The 22,303-nt window shown below is 48.2% G+C and overlaps 5 protein-coding genes across 5 annotated transcripts; 1 reads left to right on the top strand and 4 right to left on the bottom strand.

The window, feature by feature from the left end:
- Positions 1–26: 26 nt before the first annotated feature.
- Positions 27–11,656, top strand: HD556DRAFT_25943 (dynein heavy chain and region D6 of dynein motor-domain-containing protein). Its single transcript, XM_041310051.1, has 20 exons — positions 27–127; positions 181–427; positions 488–1,052; positions 1,107–1,191; positions 1,242–1,336; positions 1,388–1,467; positions 1,515–1,574; positions 1,626–2,738; positions 2,787–3,074; positions 3,127–3,202; positions 3,260–3,607; positions 3,654–4,109; positions 4,158–6,048; positions 6,097–6,803; positions 6,853–9,260; positions 9,310–10,359; positions 10,411–10,571; positions 10,625–10,817; positions 10,868–11,152; positions 11,205–11,656. Exons 1-20 carry the CDS (start codon positions 122–124, stop codon positions 11,465–11,467), a joined length of 10,377 nt encoding a protein of 3,458 aa, XP_041167738.1. The 5' UTR covers positions 27–121; the 3' UTR covers positions 11,468–11,656.
- Positions 11,657–12,344: 688 nt separating this feature from the next.
- HD556DRAFT_1522466 (uncharacterized protein) lies at positions 12,345–14,384 on the bottom strand. The gene is made up of 13 exons (XM_041309198.1): positions 14,200–14,384; positions 14,112–14,144; positions 14,042–14,061; positions 13,972–13,986; positions 13,884–13,922; positions 13,799–13,827; positions 13,726–13,739; positions 13,590–13,676; positions 13,424–13,483; positions 13,237–13,374; positions 12,948–13,185; positions 12,839–12,890; positions 12,345–12,781 (listed from the first exon to the last, which is right to left on the bottom strand). The coding sequence occupies exons 1-13, from the start codon at positions 14,270–14,272 to the stop codon at positions 12,578–12,580; spliced, it is 1,002 nt and encodes a 333-aa protein (XP_041167737.1). The 5' UTR covers positions 14,273–14,384; the 3' UTR covers positions 12,345–12,577.
- Positions 14,385–16,128: 1,744 nt separating this feature from the next.
- HD556DRAFT_24959 (aspartic peptidase domain-containing protein) lies at positions 16,129–18,297 on the bottom strand. Its single transcript, XM_041310016.1, has 8 exons — positions 17,960–18,297; positions 17,654–17,857; positions 17,569–17,599; positions 17,480–17,517; positions 17,290–17,425; positions 16,700–17,243; positions 16,477–16,647; positions 16,129–16,423 (listed from the first exon to the last, which is right to left on the bottom strand). Exons 1-8 carry the CDS (start codon positions 18,029–18,031, stop codon positions 16,219–16,221), a joined length of 1,401 nt encoding a protein of 466 aa, XP_041167736.1. The 5' UTR covers positions 18,032–18,297; the 3' UTR covers positions 16,129–16,218.
- Positions 18,298–19,901, bottom strand: HD556DRAFT_25117 (ribosomal protein S5 domain 2-type protein). Its single transcript, XM_041310024.1, has 4 exons — positions 19,061–19,901; positions 18,888–19,007; positions 18,594–18,837; positions 18,298–18,539 (listed from the first exon to the last, which is right to left on the bottom strand). Exons 1-3 carry the CDS (start codon positions 19,763–19,765, stop codon positions 18,619–18,621), a joined length of 1,044 nt encoding a protein of 347 aa, XP_041167735.1. The 5' UTR covers positions 19,766–19,901; the 3' UTR covers positions 18,298–18,539; positions 18,594–18,618.
- HD556DRAFT_24957 (uncharacterized protein) lies at positions 19,871–21,897 on the bottom strand. The gene is made up of 4 exons (XM_041310015.1): positions 21,605–21,897; positions 21,429–21,551; positions 20,520–21,369; positions 19,871–20,468 (listed from the first exon to the last, which is right to left on the bottom strand). Exons 1-4 carry the CDS (start codon positions 21,721–21,723, stop codon positions 20,322–20,324), a joined length of 1,239 nt encoding a protein of 412 aa, XP_041167734.1. The 5' UTR covers positions 21,724–21,897; the 3' UTR covers positions 19,871–20,321.
- Between the last annotated feature and the right edge of the window lie 406 nt (positions 21,898–22,303).

Raw genomic sequence — 22,303 nt, 5'->3', positions numbered from 1 at the left:
CTAGCTTGCTTGCCGTGTCGTTGGCAAAACAATTGCAGGGGTCTGCTTACGGTATATTTTCCCACGAGTGTTTTGACATTGAAGTTTCGCAGACGCGTCAAAGCTTCTTTCAGAAGTAATCATGGAGGTGAGCACAAGAAGCTAAGCGTTGAGGTTATCGTAGCCCTGACAGTTCTCTAGGCATTCAGTCCCTCCAACTCATCAACCGCGGCAGCGGTGACCTTCATTACATTCGTACAGGACCTCAAGCGCAAGACCAAGACATGGGGTCCTATGATAGACCTATGTGCCAACGGCGAGAAGACACTAGAGCGTTTTCGGTACCAATTCCCAGATGACTGGCTATACAGCGATCAACTTAGAGGAGAGTGGAGCGCATATAACGAGATTCTCAAGAGAAAGAATGATTCCATTCAAGAGCAGTTGGGTACGGGGTTATTCTCTTGAACTTGCGTTATCACCTGTGACTCATGATCTGTTCGTGTAGCGGGCCTTCAACTCAAAATAGTTGCAGAAGACAAGATCGTAGAGAACAAGATCAACGATATCCTGTCGGAATGGGAACAGACACGTCCCGTACAAGGCAGCCTTCGTGCAGATACGGCTATGAACACTATTAACGTGTTCGAGGGGAAGCTCACTCGCGTGCAGGAAGAGTACGACCTCGTTTGCAGGGCGAAGGAGGCTCTAGACCTCGAGCTAACGCGTCATACGCGCCTTGAACCAGTCTTCGAGGAGCTACGTGACCTCAAAGCAGTGTGGACGGCGCTTTCTGGTATATGGAGCCAGATCAGCGACCTGAGGGAGATGTCGTGGTCTGTAGTCCAACCGAGGAAGTTGAGGCAGCAGCTCGATGGCCTCTTGACGTCGACAAGGGACATGCCCACACGTATGAGGCAATATGCAGCGTTCGAATACGTCCAGGATGTACTGCGTGGACTTTTGAAGTCGAACTCACTCATTTCGGACTTGAAGTCGGAGGCGCTAAAGGATAGACACTGGAAGCAGCTCTTCAAGGTTTTGAGACTGCCATCCCAGATCAGTTTAACCCTGTGAGCTGGTTCTATACCATTACTCATCGGTTATACGTGCTGATTGTAGTACAGTATGACTCTTGGCCATGTTTACGATTTGGACCTGAAGAAGAATGATACTCCCATACGCGAGGTTATCATCCAAGCGCAGGGGGAGGCAGGTGGCATCGTGATCTTTCTTTCAATATGCTTAACGCTCTCTTGAAGATGGCCCTCGAAGAGTATATCAAGCAAGTGAAGGAGATATGGACGAACTACACGCTCGATCTTATCAACTATCAGAACAAGTGTCGTCTGATCAAGTAAGCTATCTTCAGCAAGGCCATGTAGAATGCTCACCATACTACTTCCAGAGGATGGGATGACCTCTTTAACAAGTGCAGTGAGAACTTGAACTCCTTGACTGCAATGAAATTGTCGCCTTATTACAAGGGTATGCGACATGATTTTACATCGACGCCGTTTTAACTTGCTTTCCAGTCTTCGAAGAAGAAGCAGGGTCATGGGAAGATAAACTCAACAGGATTCATGTACTCTTTGGTATGATTGTTGGTTATTCTCCTCTGTGAAATCCACTGAATGTTGGTCTAGATATCTGGGTTGACGTACAGCGTCAATGGGTATATCTAGAGGGCATCTTCTCAGGCAGTGCGGACATCAAGCACCTCCTTCCGGTGGAAAGCTCCCGCTTCCAAAACATTAATGCAGAGTTCCTTACCGTGATGAAAAAAGTGTACAAGTCGCCATTTGTCATAGATGTCATGAACATTCAGGGCATCCAGAAGAGCTTGGAACGTTTGGCAGACCTCTTGAACAAGATCCAAAAGGCGCTGGGTGAATACCTCGAACGCGAGCGGTCTTCGTTCCCTCGGTTCTACTTTGTTGGTGATGAAGACCTGCTGGAGATCATCGGCAACAGCAAGGATATCGTGCGCATTATGAAGCACCTCAAAAAGATGTTTGCTGGTATTTCAACCATCAAGCTTGATGAGGACCTCACTCAGATCCAGGGCATGGCCTCACGCGAGGGGGAGGAGGTTAAATTCACTGAGCCTATTTTACTCAAGGACTTCCCCAAGATCAACGACTGGCTCGCCAAGCTCGAATCCACGATGCGATTGTCCCTTGCGGATCTTTTATGCGATGCTGTCACCGAGCTACAGTCCTTCTATGGCACTGGTTCTCCCTTGGAAATGGACCAGCTCATGACATGGATGGAGAAATATCCTGCACAATTGGTCACTCTAGCTGTTCAAGTTGCATGGACTACTGCAGTTGATGCCACTCTTGAGTCTGGGAATCTCCCAGAAGTACCACTTGAAACAGTCAGTCAGGCACTCGACCTTCTTGCGGACATTGTGTTACAGGAACTGAGTCCCGTCACCCGCCGCAAGTGCGAGCACCTCATTACCGAACTGGTCCACCAAAGAGATGTTACGCGTACCCTCATCCAGCAGCGTGTCACAGACACCAAGGCATTTACGTGGCTAGCACAAATGCGTTTCTATCTGGATCGCTCTGTGGACAACCCACTAGACAGGCTTGCCATCTGCGTCGCTGATGCATCGTTCCCTTACGGATGGGAGTATCTCGGTGTCCCAGATCGTCTTGTCCAGACACCATTGACAGACCGAGTGTACTTAACATTGACTCAAGCGCTCGACAACCAGTTGGGAGGCTCACCTTTCGGACCTGCTGGTACAGGTAAGAATGTCGTCTTTATCTTCCGATGTCAAACTAACGTAAATTCAGGCAAAACGGAGTCTGTCAAAGCTCTTGGTGTTCAACTGGGGCGTTTCGTTTTGGTCTTCTGTTGCGACGAGACTTTTGATTTTCAAGCCATGGGTCGCATCTTCGTCGGGCTTTGTCAAGTTGGTGCATGGGGATGTTTTGACGAGTTCAATCGACTTGAGGAGCGTATTCTCAGTGCTGTGTCTCAGCAAGTACAAAGCATTCAGCAAGGTCTTGTTGCATTGGCGAAGAACCCTAACATCGAAATTGAGCTTGTTGGCAAAAGCCTCAAGATCAGTAAGAATATCGGTAACAATCTTATAATACGATACGCGGTGATATTGGCTAATATATGTAAAAGGAATTTTCATCACGACTAACCCCAACTACGCTGGTCGATCTCAGCTCCCGCCTAACTTGACGAAATTGTTCAGGCCGTATGTTCTATCCTGACACTTATGCGTCCCATTCTGAATCCATTGTTGCTCATTCAGGATGGCCATGACGAGACCCGATCGCGAGCTGATTGCCCAGGTCATGCTCTTCTCACAGGGTTTCCGTACAGCGGAATCACTCGCTTCAAAGATTGTACCGTTCTTCAATCTTTGTGACGAACAACTCTCCCCTCAGCCACATTATGATTTCGGTCTTCGTGCTTTGAAGGCTGTCCTAGCAAGTGCTGGTATCTTGAAGCGTGAGCGTCTGCAGAGTGCGAGATCCGAAGATGCGGATGGTGTAGTGGTCCTTTCCGATAACATTTCGGAGCAGATCATTCTCATCCAGAGTGTCACGGAGACAATTGTGCCGAAGTTGGTTGCTGATGATGTTCCTCTGCTTACGAGGTAAGTTTTGTTTGTTCTATAAAGACAAATGGCTTACCCTGGACAGCTTGCTTGCCGATGTTTTCCCCGGTACCGACTACGTTCCGGTTGACCTCGATGCTTTGCGCGAGCAAATTCTTAAGGTTTGCGCGGAACGCCGCCTTGTCGACGGTGATCGATGGGTTGCCAAGATTCTTCAGCTTTATCAGATTCAGAAGATTCAACATGGTCTCATGATGGTGGGACCTTCAGGTACTGGGAAGACCAATGCTTGGCAGGTTCTACTTGCGGCGCTTGAGAGGCTCGATGGCATTGAAGGAATTCCCTATGTCATTGACCCTAAGGCAATGCACAAGGATGCACTGTACGGCACACTCGATCCTACCACACGTGAATGGAACGACGGGCTGTTCACTCACATCTTGCGCAAGATTGTTGACGATGTTCGTGGTGAAAGCAGTAAGAGACACTGGATCATCTTTGATGGTGATGTCGATCCTGAGTGGGTCGAGAACTTGAATAGGTGCGTATCAGGACTGGATAGTTTCGCAACTGTCTAACGTGATTGCAGTGTGCTGGATGATAACAAACTGCTCACGCTGCCCAATGGTGAACGTCTGAACCTCCCGTCTAATGTTCGCATCATGTTCGAGGTCGAGCATCTTCGCTATGCCACCTTGGCCACCGTTAGTCGTTGCGGTATGATCTGGTTCAGTGAAGACGTCATCGAGCCATCGATGGTCTACCGTCACTACCTCAACGCTCTGTCGACCGTGCCTTTGGATGCGGATGATGAAGATGCTGTCGATATGCCTGGCCGTCGTACTGATGCACTGGCCACAGACGCATCTAAGTCTGCCAATCTTGCCACGCAAGTACAGATCGCGTCCATTCTGGAGCGCTATTTCAGCGACGGAGATCTTGTTGACTCTGCCCTGACATTCGCCGAGTCTATAGATCATATCATGGACTTCACCTCGACACGTGCGTTACACACACTTTTCTCGCTGCTGAACAAGACAGCGCGAAACGTCATCGAGTACAACCTGCAACACTCCGATTTCCCTCTTGCACCTGAAAAGGTAGAGCAGTATGTCACCAAACGATTGCTTGTGAGCATCATTTGGGCATTTTCCGGTGATGCCAAACTCGACCTTCGGGCTGAGATGGGCTACTTCTTGCGCAAGCAAACCGGCATCGACCTCCCAACGATGGGTTCCGACAGTTCCCTCATCGACTTCGACGTCCAAATCGCCACTGGTGACTGGATTGCTTGGCAGTCCAAGGTGCCCTCCATTGAGATCGACGCCCATAAAATCACATCTTCAGACACCGTTGTGCCTACAATGGATACTGTGCGCCACGAAGAAGTTTTGTACTCATGGCTATCAGAGCACAAGCCTTTGATGCTTTGTGGTCCTCCGGGTTCTGGAAAGACCATGACCCTATTCAGTGCATTGCGCAAGCTTCCCGATATGGAAGTCGTTGGTCTGAACTTCTCCAGCGCCACCACGCCAGAGCTCATCTTGAAGACCTTTGAGCAATATTGCGAGTATCGCAAGACTCCTAACGGCGTCATTCTGGCCCCAGTGCAGATAGGTCGGTGGTTGGTTGTCTTTTGCGACGAAATCAATCTACCCGCTCAAGATAAATACGGCACCCAGCGAGTCATCTCTTTCTTGCGTCAGCTTGTCGAATGCGGAGGTTACTGGCGTGCGAAGGACATGGCCTGGGTCAAGTTAGAGCGCATCCAGTTTGTGGGTGCTTGCAATCCTCCCACTGATCCTGGACGTGTACCTCTTAGCCATCGTTTCCTTCGTCACGCTCCCCTCGTCATGGTGGATTACCCTGGAGAGGTTTCCTTGAAACAGATCTATGGCACGTACAACAGAGCACTGTTGAAAGTGGTTCCGACCCTTCGGGCATATGCAGAGCCACTGACGGATGCCATGGTCGCTTTCTACCTCTCATCTCAGAAACGCTTCACGACCGATATCCAAGCGCATTACGTCTATAGTCCTCGTGAGCTGACAAGATGGGTTCGTGGTATCTACGAGGCTATCCGGCCTTTGGAAACGTTGTCTGTCGAAGGTCTTGTACGTGTCTGGGCGCATGAGGCCCTGCGCCTGTTCCAAGACCGTCTTGTCACGGAGGATGAGAAAAATTGGACAGACGAACACATCGATAATGCAGCTATGGAGCACTTCCCCACGATCAACCAGGATGAGGCCCTCCACAGACCGATCCTCTTTTCCAACTGGACCTCCAAGTACTATATTCCTGTTGAACGTGAGGAGCTTCGTGAGTACACGAAAGCTCGCCTCCGAGTCTTCTATGAGGAAGAACTGGACGTGCCACTTGTTCTTTTCAACGATGTTCTCGACCATGTCCTTCGGATTGACCGGGTATTCCGCCAAGTGCAAGGACATCTACTTCTTATTGGTGTCAGCGGTAGCGGCAAGGTAAGTACTACGTTCTCATGAGCCAACCTACATCTGACTTCTAAACAGACCACACTCTCACGTTTTGTTGCATGGCTTAATGGGCTCAGCATCTTCCAGATCAAGGTCTCCAATAAGTACACCGGTGATGACTTTGACGACGATTTACGGACAGTATTGCGCCGATCTGGTTGCAAGGGCGAGAAGATTTGCTTCATTATGGATGAGTCCAATGTCCTTGATTCTGGTTTCTTGGAACGGATGAACACGCTCCTCGCCAATGCTGAAGTTCCTGGTCTCTTTGAAGGAGATGAACATGCTGCGCTCATGACAGCTTGCAAAGAAGGTTCTCAAAGAGATGGCGTGATGCTTGACTCTCACGAGGAGCTTTATCGATGGTTCACTCAGCAGGTTGCTAAAAATCTTCATGTCGTGTTCACTATGAACCCGCCTGAGAACGGCCTTGCTTCTCGTGCTGCTACTTCTCCTGCGTTGTTCAATCGTTGTGTTCTTGACTGGTTCGGTGACTGGTCTGACCAGGCATTCTATCAAGTCGGAATGGAGTTCACGCATACGATTGACCTTGATCTGCCTTCCTACACCCCTCCCGCGCTCTTCCCCATCGCATACCGCGAGTTGTCCATGCCACCAGTTCATCGCACAGCAGTGGTGAACGCACTGGTTTACATTCACTCGTCATTGCACCAGATCAACCAACGTCTGAGCCGCCGGCAGGGTCGCTATAATTATGTCACACCGCGTCACTATCTGGACTTGTGAGTTTCATCATCCTCATTTTGGGATGGTATTGAACATTTTGTGCAGCATTAATCAATATGTTCGTCTCTTCAATGAGAAACGTGATGAATTGGAGGAACAACAGCGCCATCTGCATGTTGGTCTCGACAAGCTAAAGGATACTGTCACTCAAGTCGAGGAGCTGCGCAAGAGTTTGGCCATCAAGCGATCTCAACTACAAGCGAAAGATGCTGAAGCCAACGAGAAGCTCAGGCGCATGGTTGCAGATCAACAGGAAGCCGAACAGAAGAAAACTGCTTCAATAGAGATCCAAGCGGCCCTTGTCGAACAAGATAAAAACATTGCGCAACGTCGCTCCGTTGTAATGGCGGACTTGGCTGACGCAGAACCGGCTGTTCTGGATGCCCAGTCTGCCGTTAGCAGTATCAAGAGGCAGCATCTCCAAGAGGTCAGAACTATGGCGAACCCTCCTGAAGCAGTGAAGCTTGCCATGGAGTCCGTGTGTACCCTGCTGGGACACAAAATTGACAACTGGCGTACTGTTCAAGGTATCATTCGTCGGGATGACTTCATTCAGAGGATCGTCAATTTTGACACCAATAGTCAAATGACGAAGCCCCTTCGCGAGCTGATGAAAAGGGACTTCTTGAGCCGACCTTCGTTCAACTTCGAAACAGTGCAGCGTGCAAGTAAAGCTTGCGGTCCCCTGGTGAAATGGGTTCTCGCACAAGTACGTTTCTCTGAGATTCTCGACAAGGTGGAACCTTTGCGCAATGAGGTCCAATCACTGGAGTCGCAGGCAGATATGACAAAGAAACAGGCCTCCCAGATCATCACTATTGTCGCCGAATTGGAGTCGAAAATCGCAACCTATAAAGAGGAGTATGCATTGCTGATCAGCGAGACTCAGGCTATTAAATCGGAGATGGAGCGTGTGCAAAGCAAAGTGGACAGGAGTATGAAACTTCTTGAAAGTTTGTCATCAGAGAAAGGCCGTTGGGAGTTGGGGAGTCGCACATTCGACGCGGAGATGAGCACCATCGTTGGTGATGTCCTGCTTTCAGCTGCCTTTTTAGCTTATGGCGGCTTCTTCGATCAACATTATCGCGAGGTCATGTGGCAAGAATGGTCGAGCCATCTTCACGAAGCAAACATCAAGTTCAAGCCAGAGCTTTCGCTCACAGAGTATCTATCGACTGCTGATGATCGCCTGAGCTGGCAATCGAAGTCACTCCCATCGGACAATCTGACCACGGAGAACGCAATCATGTTGAAACGATTCAACCGTTACCCTCTCATCATCGATCCCACAGGACAAGCCACTACATTCCTTCTCAACGAATACAAGGACCGCAAGATCACTGTCACCAGCTTCTTGGATGAGGCATTCCTCAAAGTCCTTGAGAGCGCTCTTCGTTTCGGCAACCCTTTACTTATTCAAGATGTCGAACATCTCGATCCTATTCTGAATGCTGTGCTGAACAGGGAAATACGGAGAACAGGTGGTCGTGTTCTCATCCGCCTCGGCAGCCAGGACATCGACTTTTCTCCTTCGTTTACCATGTTTTTGTCCACTCGCGACCCATCCGTCGAGTTCTCTCCAGATATTTGCAGCAGGGTAACGTTTGTCAACTTCACCATGACGAGGAGTAGTCTCCAGAGTCAGTCACTAGACCAAGTTCTCAAAGTCGAACGTCCGGACACTGAACGCAAGAGAACTGATCTGATGAAGGCTCAAGGAGAGTTTCGTCTTCGCCTTCGCACACTGGAAAAGTTACTGCTACAAGCTCTCAATGAATCAACGGGTAACATTCTTGACGATGACAAAGTCATCAGCACCTTAGAGACCCTCAAACGAGAGGCTGCGGACATTACTCACAAGGTTGAAGAAACGGATATCGTTATGAAGGAGGTTGAGCAAGTGACTGCGGAGTACCTGCCACTGGCACAGGCATGCAGTTCCGTCTTTTTCATTCTCGAGCAACTTAACCTGGTCAACCACTTCTATCAATTCTCGCTGCGGTTCTTCTTGGACATATTCGACTACGTTTTACATCACAATCCTAATCTCAAGAACGTATCCGACCATCATCGCCGGCGCGAGATCCTCCTCAATGACCTGTTCTTAATCGTCTACAAGCGGACTTCTAGAGCTCTTCTTCATCGTGATCATGTGATGCTTGCCGTTCTTCTGGCTCAAGTCAAGCTCCGCGGAATGGAAGAGATTAGCGATGGGCTAGAGTTCCTACTGGAGAGCGGGCAAGACGTTGCAGTTTCTACATCTCCCTCAACAGAGCATCCTACCCCTTCGATATTGACGCCAGATCAGATGATGCACTTGGAGAGCTATGCTAAACAGTCCCTATTCAAGCCAGTTCTCAACAACATATTAGAGCATCCAGATGATTGGATTCCTTTCCTGCAATCGAGTAGTCCTGAATCTATCGTTCCAACACCCTGGAAACCCGATACGCGTGAGTGACCACATACTTTCATTGTGGGCAACCACTGATCAGATTGCAGCTGCCGTCGAAGCACTACGTTCAATGCTGATTGTCAAGTGCCTTCGGCCCGACAGACTATTGCAGTCCACGGCCCTATTCGTTCGAAATGTGTTCCAGAGCGACCTCTCATCCGATTTAGACCTGGGCGTCATGGTCGCGAATGAAGTGCCGGCGGCGACTCCTTTGGCCCTTGTATCAGTTACGGGTTATGACGCCAGTTACCGTGTAGAGAACCTCATACAATCTACCGGTGCACGATCCTCCTCAGTAGCTATGGGCTCTCAAGAAGGTTTCACGTTGGCAGACCAAGCAATCGCAGCAGCATCCCGTCAAGGGACATGGGTGCTGTTGAAGAACGTGCATCTCGCTCCTACGTGGCTAGGACAGTTGGAGAAGAAGCTCCAGACGTTGAATCCTCACCGAAACTTCCGCCTTTTCCTGACCTTAGAAGCGAATCCTTCCATTCCTGTAAACATCTTACGTCAGTCACGCATCATCATGAATGAGCCTCTGCCGGGAATCAAAGCGAACCTCTTGGACTCACTTGGATCCATAACGCCACAGCGACTGGCGCAAGGTCCATCAGAGAAGATACGTTTGTACTTCCTATTAGCATGGTTCCATGCTGTTGTCCAAGAGCGTCTCCGCTATGTCCCATTAGGCTGGAGCAAGGCTTATGACTTTAACGACTCTGATATGGCCTCAGCTTTTGGAACTATTGACACCTGGCTCAATGCAGTTGCTAAAGGACGTGCAAACGTGGACCCAGCGAACATTCCTTGGGATGCTCTTAGAACGCTGATCAAGCAATCCGTCTATGGCGGAAGAGTTGACAGTGATTTTGATCAGCGCATTTTGGACGCCTTTGTCGACAAGCTCTTTACGCCTGCTGCATACAACGTCGACTTCGACCTCGTTCCAACCATCGGTGGAAACCATGCGCTTGAAGCTCCTGATGGTACCAAACTAGAGCATTTCCTGTCCTGGGTTCAACGCTTACCTGATCGCGAACCACCTGCATGGCTAAGCCTTCCTCCAACCGCAGAGCGTGTTATTGCTGTAGCGCAAGGTATACAATATATACCTACACCACTACCTCTCTGATTGCTTCGTTCTGAAGGTAATGAGCTGCTTAGTAAATTGCGCAAGATGCGGACTCTAGCAGATGATGACGAGCTCGGGAGTGCCGCTAGTCCCTCGAAAAGCCAGACCTCGCAGCAACCTGTATGGATGCGCAACCTTCACGAGCGATGCCGTGAGTGGCTTACGCAACTGCCTTCGGTGAGTCTCTTGATGGATTTATTGTCCGCATGTTGCTCACCGTTCTATTTCAGACACTAAATACTCTGCCAAAGCAATCCAATGACAATCCTGATCCTCTTTATCGTTTGTTCTTCCGGGAAGCCTTGATCGGACGCAAACTTCTCGATCAGGTTTGCAAGGACCTAGCGGATGTGGTGAAGGTGTGCGATGGGGAACTGAAGCAGACAAATCACCTGCGAACTTTGATGAGCTCCCTGACAAAAGGTTCTTTGTCGCTGCCCTTCTCTTCCGCATCGAATACTAATGTATCTTAGGGACTATTCCTTCCCACTGGAGGAGATACAAGGTGCCAAAGGCCATGTCTGTGTCAGAGTGGATTCCAGATCTAGCTCGTCGATTATCTCAGCTCGATGGCATAACGAGTGTGCAACAAAATCTTTCCAACGTGGAGGTGTGGCTTGGTGGACTGTTCTTCCCCGAAGCATATATCACAGCGACTCGTCAAGCTGTGGCGCATCGCAAACGATGGAGTCTTGAGACGCTTCACCTGCGCCTCGACATCGATCAGATGAACGATCCTGGTGCATTCATTGTTGATGGTACGTTGTTTCTTTCCCTTCCCTTTTCGCCAAATTCAAACAACGTCTGTAGGTCTTATTCTGGAGGGCGCTGCTTGGGACGCCGAGAATGAAAAGTTGGTCCTCAATGACGGGCAGGCTGTCCGACTCAATGCTTCTCAAATTCGCTGGGTCCAAGACGACTCCAGCGAGGAACAGCCTGCCGATCTAGTCACGCTGCCAGTTTACCTCAACAACGACCGCAGTGATGTGATGTTTACGGTGGATCTGCCATTCGATAAACATTCAGCGTCGCTAGTAGCAATGAGAGCTGTTTGTCTCACCGCAAGGGGCTGAGCGTTTGAGCAGTGACCTAGATCTCTAACTATTGACATACTATACCTATATCGCGATACCACTTCCTTCGTTTGCATTTCTGTATTTTATAACAATCATGGACTAACATATGATGATCTCTTGCGATGTATGCTGCGTCTTCACCGCATGCTCCCCTATAAACTGAATAAAGATTTGGAATATCTTGGGATTTGTATGAGCAGGGCTTTTACAATAAAAGGCTTCTATTGATCTGCCTTGCTCAGCACGGGCCCAGTGAAACTTTGATGGAAACATTCATGACTCGGAGTCAGCGTTGAACTTGACAGCACGAGCTGTCAAGTTCAACGGCGACATATATCCGAGAGCTGTAGTAGACCTGGTTAGACTCGTGACCAGTCTGAGTAGAATCAGCTATCTGGGTATCAAGGGCTGGTTCGTTGCTAGATACGCCGGATAGTAATTTCAGCTTGTCACTCGGTACGAGTGTGGGCGGGCGGATCACCAACTTCCAGTACTATCCCTCCCGGCTGAGTCGTCACCCCCACAAGTCGTCTTAAGTTAGAGCGAAAAATTATGTGAGGGTGAAATAAAATACTAGCTTAAGCATTGTGAGCCAACGCAGCTTCTTCAATGATCTTGCAGATCTTGTTTGTGACACCCTGCAAAGCTGCCTGGAATCACTGCTCATATGCAGATAATCATGCTCGTGATTTACCTTTCGAGCGGCTATCTCTGAGTCTGACAAGTCGTCACAGCCAGTCGTAGTATCCGCCACGGCAACATTCGGCTGGCTGTCACCAGCGTCAGTCTTGCGTGACTTGGGCTGCTTTCGAAGAACTTCACCATTTTTCCTCGTAAAAATCAAAAATCAGTCGTTCAACCTCGCAATAAATAGTACATGTTAGAGATACTGATTGAAGTTGTAAATTATGTGTGTAAGTAAGAATTGAGTGAGATATTTAGGTCGTGACGATTTGTGGGGGTGACGACTCAGCCAGGAGGGATAGTAGTGATACAACAACAAATGTCTGCATAAACTCCGTCTTAAACATACTATAACCAAAATAAATACTACGACGGATCCTCAACCAAACATCTCCTCCATGCGGAACCCTCGACAACCATTTCCTACACAGTACTGCTAGTCGGTACATGCACACGCTCCTGGAAGACGATCGAATTCATGCTAGTTTCTGCGTCGGATTCGGCCACGAGTTTAGCGTGATATTGTCGAACGCTAAGAATGAGGCGTGGTCCCAGCACAAACATCTGCACGGACAATAAAATTTCCATAGCACCACTGAGTATCACAACTGCTACAGAATTCGAATTCTACAGAAATGATGAGCAGTGGGGTTACATGTAGATGTCAGTGACATATTGGCGCACCTTGACTTCTGGAGAGAGATTAACAAGCTGGAGGCAAGAGACACCGGCAAAGCTAGCACATGCGGAACTTGAGCAGAAAACAATCAGCACATTCGCATTACAAGCTCACCTTGCAAAATAAAGCACGTGAGATTCCATGAGCACTCTGAAACAGTCCCCGATGGTCGACCCCGTCCATGGGCCGAGTCGTCGCAGGTCACGGAAGTGCTTCGCAGCAATCCAGACTGAAAGACACAGTGCGAGGACCTCCCAAACAGTGTTGAGCATCCAGACCATTGAGAACAGAAGCTGGGTATCCCCCTCGAATTCCTCACTGCATATATGAATACCAGAGAGTATCAGCTCCTCTGGTGTTTGTACAATGAGCTGTGTTATTCGATTCAACAAGTAAAGCTTACCCGATACGAAATAATACTTGAGTACTATTATCGTGATTACTCCGCAGGCGATGTTTACGGCCAGGCAGATGATAACAAGGAAGATAAGCATCCTCCTAGATCTCTGGTACATGGCATGCAACCGGGCAATCATGATGACTTGGATCACGTGTCAATATCACTGAGGTATCGCAGTCGAATAACTCACCGCCCAACATGGCAGTTACGACCACATTTGTCCCATTTACTCCATAGTTTGCGATATTGCCTGAAACACCCGATTAGTGGTTACCCTCGTACCAGGATCAAACACTCCGACTCACACCTATTGAGTCATTATGTCGAGCCAAGTCCAATGGTCAAATCGCACTCACCCCTACAAATGAATGTATTCATTGGATAGGAATGAAATGATTGCGGAATACTCACTGCATCTGTCAACGAGACAAACGTAATGATTCCTGTGTGCCACCGGTCAGAAGAATCGAACACGGTGCATATGAGACATACCCAGAATGCTAGCACTGATGATGAGAGATGGGCTATCAGTACAGCAACTACATTTTGGCCTCGATTAACATACACAGAATATGGTATTCCAACGTAGCGTATCTAGAACATTTTGGAGTCAACACAACCACCAACCTGGTATAACATGAGGTACGAACGACTAGGTACAGTACGGTCATGAGAGACCAGCGTTGGGTCTGTCACAAATTCATTGTTTTTGTCCTGATATGGGACTCTGTGACTCACCCAAATCAGATCAATCTATGATACCATTGTTAGCAAGTTGGGTGCTCCTGCGGCAATAGCATCAACCTACCTCTTGTATGAGTGTTAATACTAGAAATATGATGAGAATATCAGCAACTTCAGAATACTGTGCTGCTCACCCCAATCGTATACCACCACGAGGCCTGCGGCAACTGCGAAGCAACAAGTCAATATCAAATCAAGACATGACTAACTGATATGGCGAACCCGTCCAATAACTGTAAAAAATACTCAAATTGATTGAAGGCCACCAACTGGGATCATTTGAGATTACGGTCATATTCGAGGATGGGAGATGTTAGGAGTGTATGATGGTCTAGCGTTCATGCTATATATACCAGCATTCAGCGCTCAGCGCTTGTATCGCCAAAATCGACATGATGGTTTCGTCTATGGGAGGCCCTTGGCCATGGACGTAGAATTTGATTTGCACTACCCGAATTGGAAATCGGCTTCTCACGCGACTAAGCATGTGCACTCTTCCTCCGATTACTCTTATGGAACAAGGCCATTCGAACTGCGGCGACAAGTTCATTAATTGACCTCCTCCATGCGGGTGCATGTCAACGTTCACATCTTCCAATATCCAGAACGTTCTCTAACCGGTACCCGGTCTTAATGTCAAGAAATTAATCTTCCTTCGCAAGTTTGCACCGACCCGGCCTTATCTACATGTAAGTATCATATGTTCTAAACGTCAGCTGACATAGCTCCAACTCAATTTCCGATCTGATAGTTCATCACAAGAGTCAAGACCTGATTCAGAGCCTTTTAGAGCGAACATCGATAGCAACGCCTCCCGCGCCTTCATTTTCATCTCCTTGCCATGCGCATTTCTTCTTGACAGAGGCATATACTCACCTCGTAAGTCTGTTCTAAATTGTCACGCTCGATATCGTCGAATCATGCTTGAATAGACGTCGATCAGCGATATTGTGCCAGTAGCACCCAAAACGGAATGGACCTGGATATCCGATGATCTGGTGTGACGCCCAATCACACGAGCCACCAACTGTTGTCCCGCTGCCTGCTCGACCACCTACCACAACCGCAGACCTTATTTCGAGCTCGAATGATGAATGTCAAGGTATATGTCCAGACTCGGATGATGAAGATGCGATTTGGCTTGATGATGGTAATATCACGGACCATGTGGATCTAGTTGGCGCAAAAAGAAATGAGTTTGATGCGGGTAAACATATTGTCATATCATCCACGTACCTCCTCGATATCCTGTCAGACCACCCCATACAACCCATGGCTACTCGCGGAGGTGACAGGTCCGTCGACAGCAAAGGTGGCGGCTGAACAAGGTACAACTTCATCCTCAACGAGGAATGGACATAGGTGGCGTAAATTAGCGCAAATCAGTGTCAAAAAGCCATGGGTCAATTAGGTGTAATTTACACCTGGCCTTCGTAGAGGGTCATGCTAATTTGCTGGTCAATTAGAGCGGGAACCCTGATTCCCCGAACCCTAGACTCGGGAACTTGACAGCTCGTGCTCTCAAGTTCAACAGCGACATCGGAGAGCTATAGTAGACCTGGTACGGACACGGCTTACCCCAATGGGCTTGGCATGGACGTTAGATGAAAGGAACCTTGTCACGGTCTCCGCCATTCCTCGATAGCCTAATGGCAAACTGCCACCATTTGGAAGCCTCAGGCTGTCGCTGCTATGGCATTCTCCCGGGTCACTTGAGAAATGTCTACTGCAGGCCATATCTTGTTGAACCAGTTCTTCGTTTTATTCTACAACTTGAGCCCCGGTCAATTACCGGTCATGACAGTATTTAGAGCAGCAAAACATATTCATCCTCTAATGACTAACAACCACCCAGTCCTACTGTGGGCTCGACTCTCTCCCTACGGAAATCCGACTCCCCTGAAAATCCTGAGCGGACGCAATCATATGCAGAGTCGCGCCTTGGTCGAGGATGCAGGCGGTGAATTGGTATGGCCCGGACTGACAACACGTTGAGACACAAATCGATTGTAACTCAAGAGATACCGCTCGTCACGATGGGCTTATGTGTGCCAACATGTAAGATGGGGTATAGTCCGACGCAAACATAAATTTGGATTTCTTTTGTTGTTGACTGGACATTTCGTGCACACAACTTGAGCGCGTGTAAGATATGTTTGCTGTCATTATATTGCAACTCTACATAATATTTTTACTTTTACTCGTCAACAAGATCCTCCTCGTCGTGTATACGTACGCTAACTAAGAATTGACACGTCCACCATCCGAAGATGTTCCGTCGGAATGAATTTTGGACAAATCATACAACGGCGGAAGGTTCTTCAAGTTCTGAGTGCGTTGTTGTTGAAAATCCTGGTAAACCTGATCCTTGTTTGACCTCGAAAGGAATTGAATCGAGGCACCCTTGTCGTCGTCGTTATTAGATGTGGAATTACCAAAGTTGAAGCTAAATTCGTCGTCAGTGCCAGGGTGGATATATGCCAAAAGAAAAAAACTTACACAGAGTAGACGTTGCGCATGAATATATCGCCAAGCAAAAAATCCATATCCGAGCCTGTACTCGACAGTTGCGGACGGAATGCGGAAGTGCAAACAGTGTATTGAGTGTTGCCGTCAGTAAAAGTTGCCAGCCTCGTCAATTCGAGAGGGTTAATGGGCAAATAATCGTGGCTGAAAGTTTGGTCAGTAGATATTCAAGATTAGAAGCACTGGAATCACGAACCCGAATGAGAAAGACAAATTTGCCTGGCTTAAACACGGCACAATCCAGAAATTTTGCCCATTGGTTTGTATATGAATCGATCCGCTGATAGCACCATATATCGCATCCACAGCGTTGGAGGGAATGTACGCCAAACTGGTTCCGCTGTCGATGAGAGAAATAGCAGTCCCTTTATTTGCTCCCTTGACTACCGACTTGAGTGTCACGTCGTGGCCATTGACCTGCATGCCCGATAGCGCAATAGTCCAGCGCGACGACGTCGAAGGCGCAAGGGGGTATTTAGGTGTCCCGGAGACATCCTTGAATTGTGGGTCGTATTCTCCAATCGTGATAGCGCCTCCAGACGTATTTTCATTATCAGTCGTGCGCTCGAGCGCTAAAGCCATAAAATTCGGTGTTGTCGGATTTTGTTCAAAAAGGTTTGCCATTATAGGGCGGGCGGCTTTTTTCTTGATTTTTTTCTCGATCATGGATAGTGATATAAAGCCAAGACCGAGAATTCCATCGGCCCCTTGCTGGTACGTTTTGTCAACATTTAAAAACGCTGAAAATCATAAGGAAAGGTCGGAAGAAGCTTTGATAAGGGTCACCTTGATTTTGCACTTGATAAGTCCCAAGTTGAACAGTGGTGTAAGCGATGTTTCCCGAGGCGGAACCAATTCCATATGTGAGGTTGAGATTGTCGGATGTCTCGCTGTTGATCTTGATTTGTTGACCAGTGACCCACTTGCGTCGATACAATTAGTTTCTAACATGAACTGCAAACAGACCACTGCTCACCAAATCGCTGGACCCGGTATCGAGCACTAGGTTAAAATCTGGGTCGGAAAGGTCAGTGGATGTAGCCCCTAATAAGATGCACTACTTACCATGTCCTCCTACGTTGACCTGCCCGAGGTACTAGACGAAGATTAAACACACGTTTGCGACCGAGTTCGCAATGCGTATACTCACCTCCAAGTCTGATTCACTAGTGACTGAAACGAGTGACCCAAAAGTTGTGTTCGTAGCGTCGTTTGTCGGTTTATAATGAGCATTAAAATAAAACCCAATCGAATGGTCGTCCCTGATGATGGCGAGGGCATTGCTTTCCAGAAGCTTGCCGCAGACGACGAGAGCGAAGGCGAAAGTGGCGAATGGCGTTGAGGACATAGTTGGCTGTGTTGAAAGAATTAATGTTGAAAAGTGGATGAATGACAGATATTTATTTATCGGATTATAAACATTCCACTAAATTGATTTCAGTTCAGATGAACTAACCTTCAATGACGGCGCATGACGTCGTGATATTTGAGAACTTCTGAGACATTGAGAGTGTAGCCGCGGAATCATCAAAAATGAGCGAGATAGTGGCACTTTGAGAGTTTTCTTTCTTGGCGATCGCAAGAAGCATTGAACTATTCAATCCACGACAGCCTGAGGAATATGGCACGCCCAAAAAGTCGATACAAGTGGTAGAGAAGGTGTTTAGCGAGAATTACAATTCGGACTGGAGCATCACAGGTGACAGAAAAGGCGAGACCAAAAGTCCTGATAGTTTGTGCAACATTCTATACAATCAAAATATGAGTCTACGGAATAATATTAAGGAGCAAGCATTGGACAATTCACGCATAATCCGCCCTGCAGACTGATGCCATCTGCCCTTTATATCCACGCCGACGAAAGCGAACGAAGGAGTTTGAATATTCCACTTCATCGATTAAATCCCCTGTGATGAAAGCAAGCGCCTTCACAGCAAGACCATTCACACATACAAGATTATTTTTTCCTAAGGGTCTTATCAGCAATCCTCTACGTCTATTCGATATCGCCAAAAATCATTGGAAGAAACAACATTCTTTGCGTCGCAGTGAGAACTGGTGTGCAATCGGTAGAAGGGCAGATGACATACCATTGAGGCTGAGCCGAGACACAGCTTAAGAGTCAACAGTACTCCCTCCCGCCACTTCCAGTATCTTCCAATCTACTTCGATCTGCTCCTGCTGAAATATTTCCTGTATTTTCCCAGCGATGCTATCAAAATTATGAGTTGCAAGCGCAAGGATGGTCGGCCCTGCACCAGAGAGGCAGATGCCAAGCAGGCCAGGATGTGAAGCAGGGGTGATCAAGGAAGTGACCGCTGGCAGGCCAGGTATCTGAAATGGTGGTCAAGAAGTGCGATCTACACAGAATGAAAACTACTTACAAGAGTTTTTCGATACGGCTGATGCACACGATCTTTCATAGCCTCGAAAATTAATTCTGGGTCTGGTGGTGTCTGACCGAGAGCTGTGGTGAGGACGGCTAATCGTTGCATATTAAAAACCTGTGAGGGTTTTATTCAAGACATTATACTTATATGTATACGAGAGCACATACCAGATCCTTCCTTGAGTAACTCTCTGGCAGAACAGCTCGTGCTTTTGCAGTACTGAGTTCAAATCGGGGTATGATGGCAACAGCTTTGATGCTACTGTTCCATTTGAATCGGACGTAGTGACCGATACCCAATGGCGGAACAGGTGGGGAAAGACCCCAATTTTCTCCAGCATCAGGGGGGTATTCTGGGAGGACTTCTGAGAGGGGTACTTGTGCTGCCTCAGTAGCTTGTGGGTCTAGCTCTCTAAGGTATGATCCAACAAATCCTCCAACAAGCGCGGCTGTCACGTTGTCGGGGTGGCGCTCGACCATGAGCGCGTAGTCTAACATTCGCTCTCGGGAGAGGTTGAGTTTCCCGAGACTGTCTCCGAGAAGAACGCCTGCAATGACCGCTGCGCCGGACGAGCCGAGTCCGCGTCCAAAAGGTATTTGGTTGTGGCAGTGAATACTAAGGGCGGGAGGGAATGTCCTATGGCCATTGCAACGTAGCACGTAGAGTGCTACGCGAGTCATGAGGTTGCGGTACGGGTCCAGCGGGACTTCATCAGCTCCTTCACCCGAATATGTGATCACTGGTAAGGTAGAGGTCTCTCCGGTGGTGACAGTGAGAGTAAGATAGAGTGAAAGTGACAAGCCAACGACATCGAAGCCAGGACCAATATTGGCCGAGGTTGCTGGAACTCGTATTGTAAACGAGTTGGTCATGTCCAACAATCAGATTGACCAGTCTGTCCGATATGAGGCGAGACGGCCTGGTAAATTTGGATAATGCGCGCTTTGGAGCAATGACGCGATCTTTAGCCAATGAGAAAACTAACAATTTTAACGCGAATACTAAAATTATTGTTTGATGACGCGACGCGTCGCGTCAAATGTATATAAGATCTGCACTACGACTTCTCAGTCCTTCGCTCGCTCACTGATAGGAGAACCAACATCAGAGGATCACCCTGTTCGGACCTCTTAAAGCTTAAAGGCTTTTGCCAAATAAGCGCCTACTTTAGCCTTTACGGAAAATCCAATATCCAAAGTACAAATGTAGGGACAGCAAAATCTTTATTGAATCCCACACGACTCTGGATGAGAGGCTGTCCCAACCAGCCAAAAGTACCGTCTCATGATGCATTATAGCATAATTTCTCAGTGGGGACATCCTGAAGGTTGTGTATTACGAGATTTGCGCATTATGAGATAGTTTACTGTATGCGCCATCACAACACGGGAATTGTTAATAATGTGCAGTCTGTGGTGGCTGTAGCGCTCATGGTTGCGAGCGCACTTGTGAGGGTCGAGTGCCAGAATCCGTAGGTACGGAAGAGAAACTCGAGGTAGTCGAGGGAAGCGGCGAGTCACCAATGGAGGTGGTTGTCGTGGTTGTGCCGTTCTGGCCAGGGGCAACGACAGTGAACTGATAGAGTTGTCAGCGACAAGATAAATATTGCTGCAACTTGCAACTCACGTAGATTTGATCATCTAATGATCCGTGCTGCGCCACAGCGACAAGAACTGGTTGGTGGTTCATTGCGGTGACAATGGTAGACATCTTGTACGTCCCCTCAGGCAAACCATTAGTGATGCTGGCATGAAGTTGACCACTCGCATCTGCCTTGCTGTTCAAACCAACGAAGAATGCGAACTTGCTGGGGTCGGTTGGGGTAGTCTGCGTAAGGGACTGAAGCGCCTCGATAACGATGTGGGCGTGACCCTGGATTTGCCCAGATGCAGGATCAATTTGCTGGGGAGCAGAAAAGTAGTTGGTATCTGGATTAACAAAGAACCCAGTCTCGATTCCTCTAATCGCCAGCGTCACCTGGAAAGTGGTTTTCGCTGGAAGAACAGCCAAGTTGTTAGGACTGACGAACTTAGCACTGGGCATGTTCGAGGTGGAAGGGATGGCACCCATGGGAGCGGGGTTGCAGGAACCACCTTGAATCTGTTGGCCGTTCGTTATAGGGAGATTGGACAACGTGGCACAGTAGTTGATAAAGTTGTTGGTGGATGTTAAAGAAGGAACTTGGCCAGCCTCGGAGGTGTTTGTGTTCTGACCGTTCTGAGCAAAATTAGGAGCGACAAGGCTTGACAGTAGAGTTAGGGAGGTCTGGGCATTCGAGTTGGAATTTGACCCAGAGCCTGTCGCGGAAGTGGCTGCAAGAGCTGAGCTGGATGTAGTAGTCGCATTGGAGGGGCTGCCTGTCGTACTTGTTCCGTTGGCAGTGGCACCGGTGGCAGCAATACGAGAGTTCAGGTCTGCCTGAGTGGTGCAAGTGATGCTAGTTCCAGCAGAGTTGACAAGAGGAAGTGCAGCACATCTAATTTGAAGGTCGACTAAGTACTGACATTGGAACATAGTCAGACAAAACAAACTTACGTTAAACCTGATCCACATGAAGTGAGGACGTATTGCCCGTTGACGCACTGAGCAAACTCCCCATTGACACAAGCATTGCCAGATGTACAAGGTGAGGATGCAGTCAGTGACTGGAATTGGTTGCTGAAAGCAAGAGTTAGATTGTTAAAGGACTGCATGGAGCCGACGCGACGTACTTCAAATTGATCGCGTCGATACCATTCTGCAGCACAAAGCTTCCCCCACGACGCTTGAGGCTCGGAAGAGCAGTGGCGAAGGAAGAGAGCACGAGAGTTACAAAAACGGAAAGCTTCATGGCGTATATACAATGGTATGTTGTCGACTTCAGCGGCGAAGAAGTGTTTCAAAGGTTTGTTTAAGACCAGCTTGTGGAAGATGGCAGTCAATGCCGGGTCGTAAGTTAGAAGCAAAGAAGGTGAAGCAAAAGAAGGTAGCAGACACAGTCTACTTCGTCACTGACGAGGGTATGATGAACAGGGCGAGTACGAAATGCATGCCGTGGCATGGTCTTTATACTTGACGCAAAGTATTAGTATCAGGAACAATGGAACAAGATATAATGGGATCATGCCTCTCCTGCACAATAAAGAAGCACCTCGGTCATTGCCAACGCGAGCATGTGTTGTGTTTTGCTGGGACACTCGTTGTTATTCGACGGTACTTGGTTGTTGTCCACAAGAAGAGTTCTTATTGTTCATCACTAATGACTACCAAACTTGGACTTCTGTAACATCTTATCAACCAGCTGGCCACACGTCACGCGAGGCATTTTGATCGGTTTTGCAAACTCCCGGCTGGTTGATCTTCCCAAGTATCGCCAGCCAGCGCAGAGGATGATCAAAGCTAATAGAGATCGCGAAACAAGATGTACTATG

Source organism: Suillus plorans (genome assembly GCF_016647745.1).
Source record: "Suillus plorans strain S12 chromosome Unknown HD556scaffold_1, whole genome shotgun sequence".
Lineage (NCBI taxonomy): Eukaryota > Fungi > Basidiomycota > Agaricomycetes > Boletales > Suillaceae > Suillus > Suillus plorans.
Note: the sequence above shows the minus strand (reverse complement) of the source record. Positions and strands in the feature narration are given on the sequence as shown.

Coding starts and splice junctions, on each gene's coding strand:
- HD556DRAFT_25943 (XM_041310051.1), top strand. Junction 6,049..6,096: donor GTGTCAGCGGTAGCGGCAAG/GTAAGTACTACG, acceptor ACTTCTAAACAG/ACCACACTCTCACGTTTTGT. Junction 10,360..10,410: donor TGTTATTGCTGTAGCGCAAG/GTATACAATATA, acceptor TTCGTTCTGAAG/GTAATGAGCTGCTTAGTAAA.
- HD556DRAFT_1522466 (XM_041309198.1), bottom strand. CDS start 14,272: ATGACCGTAATCTCAAATGATCCCAGTTGGTGGCCTTCAATCAATTTG. Junction 13,484..13,589: donor GAATACATTCATTTGTAGGG/GTGAGTGCGATT, acceptor CGGGTGTTTCAG/GCAATATCGCAAACTATGGA. Junction 12,891..12,947: donor CACGTGCTTTATTTTGCAAG/GTGAGCTTGTAA, acceptor CGCATGTGCTAG/CTTTGCCGGTGTCTCTTGCC.
- HD556DRAFT_24959 (XM_041310016.1), bottom strand. CDS start 18,031: ATGATTCCGCGGCTACACTCTCAATGTCTCAGAAGTTCTCAAATATCA. Junction 17,600..17,653: donor CTAGTGAATCAGACTTGGAG/GTGAGTATACGC, acceptor ATCTTCGTCTAG/TACCTCGGGCAGGTCAACGT. Junction 17,426..17,479: donor ATACCGGGTCCAGCGATTTG/GTGAGCAGTGGT, acceptor TATCGACGCAAG/TGGGTCACTGGTCAACAAAT.
- HD556DRAFT_25117 (XM_041310024.1), bottom strand. CDS start 19,765: ATGACCAACTCGTTTACAATACGAGTTCCAGCAACCTCGGCCAATATT. Junction 19,008..19,060: donor GTTACTCAAGGAAGGATCTG/GTATGTGCTCTC, acceptor AAACCCTCACAG/GTTTTTAATATGCAACGATT. Junction 18,838..18,887: donor AGCCGTATCGAAAAACTCTT/GTAAGTAGTTTT, acceptor CCACCATTTCAG/ATACCTGGCCTGCCAGCGGT.
- HD556DRAFT_24957 (XM_041310015.1), bottom strand. CDS start 21,723: ATGAAGCTTTCCGTTTTTGTAACTCTCGTGCTCTCTTCCTTCGCCACT. Junction 21,552..21,604: donor ATCGACGCGATCAATTTGAA/GTACGTCGCGTC, acceptor TCTTGCTTTCAG/CAACCAATTCCAGTCACTGA. Junction 21,370..21,428: donor TCATGTGGATCAGGTTTAAC/GTAAGTTTGTTT, acceptor CCTTCAAATTAG/ATGTGCTGCACTTCCTCTTG.